This window comes from Pistacia vera, unplaced genomic scaffold (assembly GCF_008641045.1).
Source record: "Pistacia vera cultivar Batoury unplaced genomic scaffold, PisVer_v2 Contig1420, whole genome shotgun sequence".
Lineage (NCBI taxonomy): Eukaryota > Viridiplantae > Streptophyta > Magnoliopsida > Sapindales > Anacardiaceae > Pistacia > Pistacia vera.
Window position 1 is genome coordinate 1 of NW_022195490.1, and position 1,706 is coordinate 1,706.

The window sequence follows — 1,706 nt, forward strand, 5'->3', positions numbered from 1 at the left end:
CCTAATCTAGTCCTAGGATCAGTCCTTATAGGATCAGTTTTGGGCTGGGCTTTTTGGGTTCGGACCTATTTCCCACCTCTAGTTAAACTACGATTAAATTCTACATATTTTTGTGTTTAAACGAGCATAGGCAAACCCAAAATTTGTTGAATTCATTACTTATTTAACTTTTTATCATCCAGCAACCCATTCGGGTTATCTAGGCTGCCGACACATTCCTTGGACCTCAATTTGTGTCCACAATCTACACCCACATATAAAAAAATGCACTATTTCGAATATTCCCTTCTTTTTGTATTGTTGTATGACAATTGCTGTTTGGTGGTAAACGCTAGTGCGGTGTGGGTCAATACTCACCAATTTTTCTTCTTCTTTCCTATTTCCATTCTTGAGAAAAACAGACAACGATCATAACAAGTTTTTACATTCAAGATTAGTTGTAGATATACATTTCCAATGTTTTGTTTTTCCCTGCAACCAATGACTTGGGTCAAGAGTTGCCTCTGTCAATTCTATATAGTGTGGTAACTGCTACAAAGAAGGGAGGAGCCAGAGATTGAAGAGACTAGAACCAAATGATAGAAACCAAGAGAAGAAAGCGGTGGCCGCAGACAGTTGATATCTTCTGCACAAATTAAGGGGCCAATACTGCTCACCAGCTTCAACCAAGAGATTTGTGACACTGGCTGTTGAACACGCTGCTGCTAACGATAGAAATGACAAAACCTGTAATTGAATGGAACGCATTTCTTTTATCAAGTAATGGAAAAGAACATCAAGAAAATATGAAACAAAACACGAAAACTAACATACCCAATCCCCTATGATGATTATCAACATAATTCTTTGTCGACGAGGTAAAGATTTTAGGAAGATAGAATAGGCATCTACTAGTGCCAGTGCCATACTCCATGGAATCACTAAACCCATGATTGTGACCAAGAAACTGCAAAATTTCATAATCAATAACACAAAATTACAATTGAAAAAATTAAAACTTCAGGAGGGGGTATTTCAATTCCAAATAAAACATCAAAAGAAGCTTTCTGGGCAATTATGTTTATCGCTGAATTATCACATGCTGCTCCGTACTCAATTCTGTAATGGAAAACTGGTTACAGTGTCCGATACAGCGGACGAAAACCCCCGCAAGAATAGCTGAAACTCATGTGCATAACATCCTAGAATTCCGAATACTTTGGACTTGATTCTTTTCTAGTTTCTCTTTTTCTATTTTCCCAGAAATGGAGCAGTTGACCTCAGATTTCATTCATGATTAGTTAATTGTGTAAATAATTGACTTATTTTAATTCATAACGATGATGAAGAGTTAATCATGAATCTGAAATGAAGTAATAAAGAAATAGAATGGGAAGAAAATTACCAGTAAGAAGTGAAGCTGTAGAACTCAACACGAAAACTCATAAAAAGAAGCGATGCAGAGGAGAAAATGATCTGACCCAATCGCAAAGCCAGACTGGCGCTGGTGCCCATTGCTCCTGGCACTTCTTCCTCCATGGTAAGCCCGTGTCAGATGTTCATATCAAAACTTAAATTGAGGTAACCACCATCAGCCTAAAATTTAAGTTGGTTAGAGCAACGTGGAGCAAGACCAAGAAGGATTATACAAACAAGTACTTTTTATGATTGATAAGAGGTTAAAGAAAGAAGGGAAAAAAAAGAAAAGAAAATGTATATAGACAGTA

General features: G+C 37.0%; 1 protein-coding gene across 1 annotated transcript; it reads right to left on the bottom strand.

The window, feature by feature from the left end:
* Nucleotides 1-251: 251 nt before the first annotated feature.
* On the bottom strand, nt 252-1,706 carry LOC116123484 (CASP-like protein ARALYDRAFT_485429). Its single transcript, XM_031409249.1, has 3 exons — nt 1,385-1,706; nt 814-946; nt 252-726 (listed from the first exon to the last, which is right to left on the bottom strand). Exons 1-3 carry the CDS (start codon nt 1,516-1,518, stop codon nt 532-534), a joined length of 462 nt encoding a protein of 153 aa, XP_031265109.1. The 5' UTR covers nt 1,519-1,706; the 3' UTR covers nt 252-531.

Excerpts from the sequence above, each read along its gene's own strand:
- LOC116123484 (XM_031409249.1), bottom strand. The coding sequence starts at position 1,518 with ATGGAGGAAGAAGTGCCAGGAGCAATGGGCACCAGCGCCAGTCTGGCT. Across the intron at positions 947-1,384 it reads TACAGCTTCACTTCTTACTG|TTTCTTGGTCACAATCATGG; the intron begins GTAATTTTCTTC and ends GAAATTTTGCAG. Across the intron at positions 727-813 it reads TAATCATCATAGGGGATTGG|GTTTTGTCATTTCTATCGTT; the intron begins GTATGTTAGTTT and ends ATTCAATTACAG.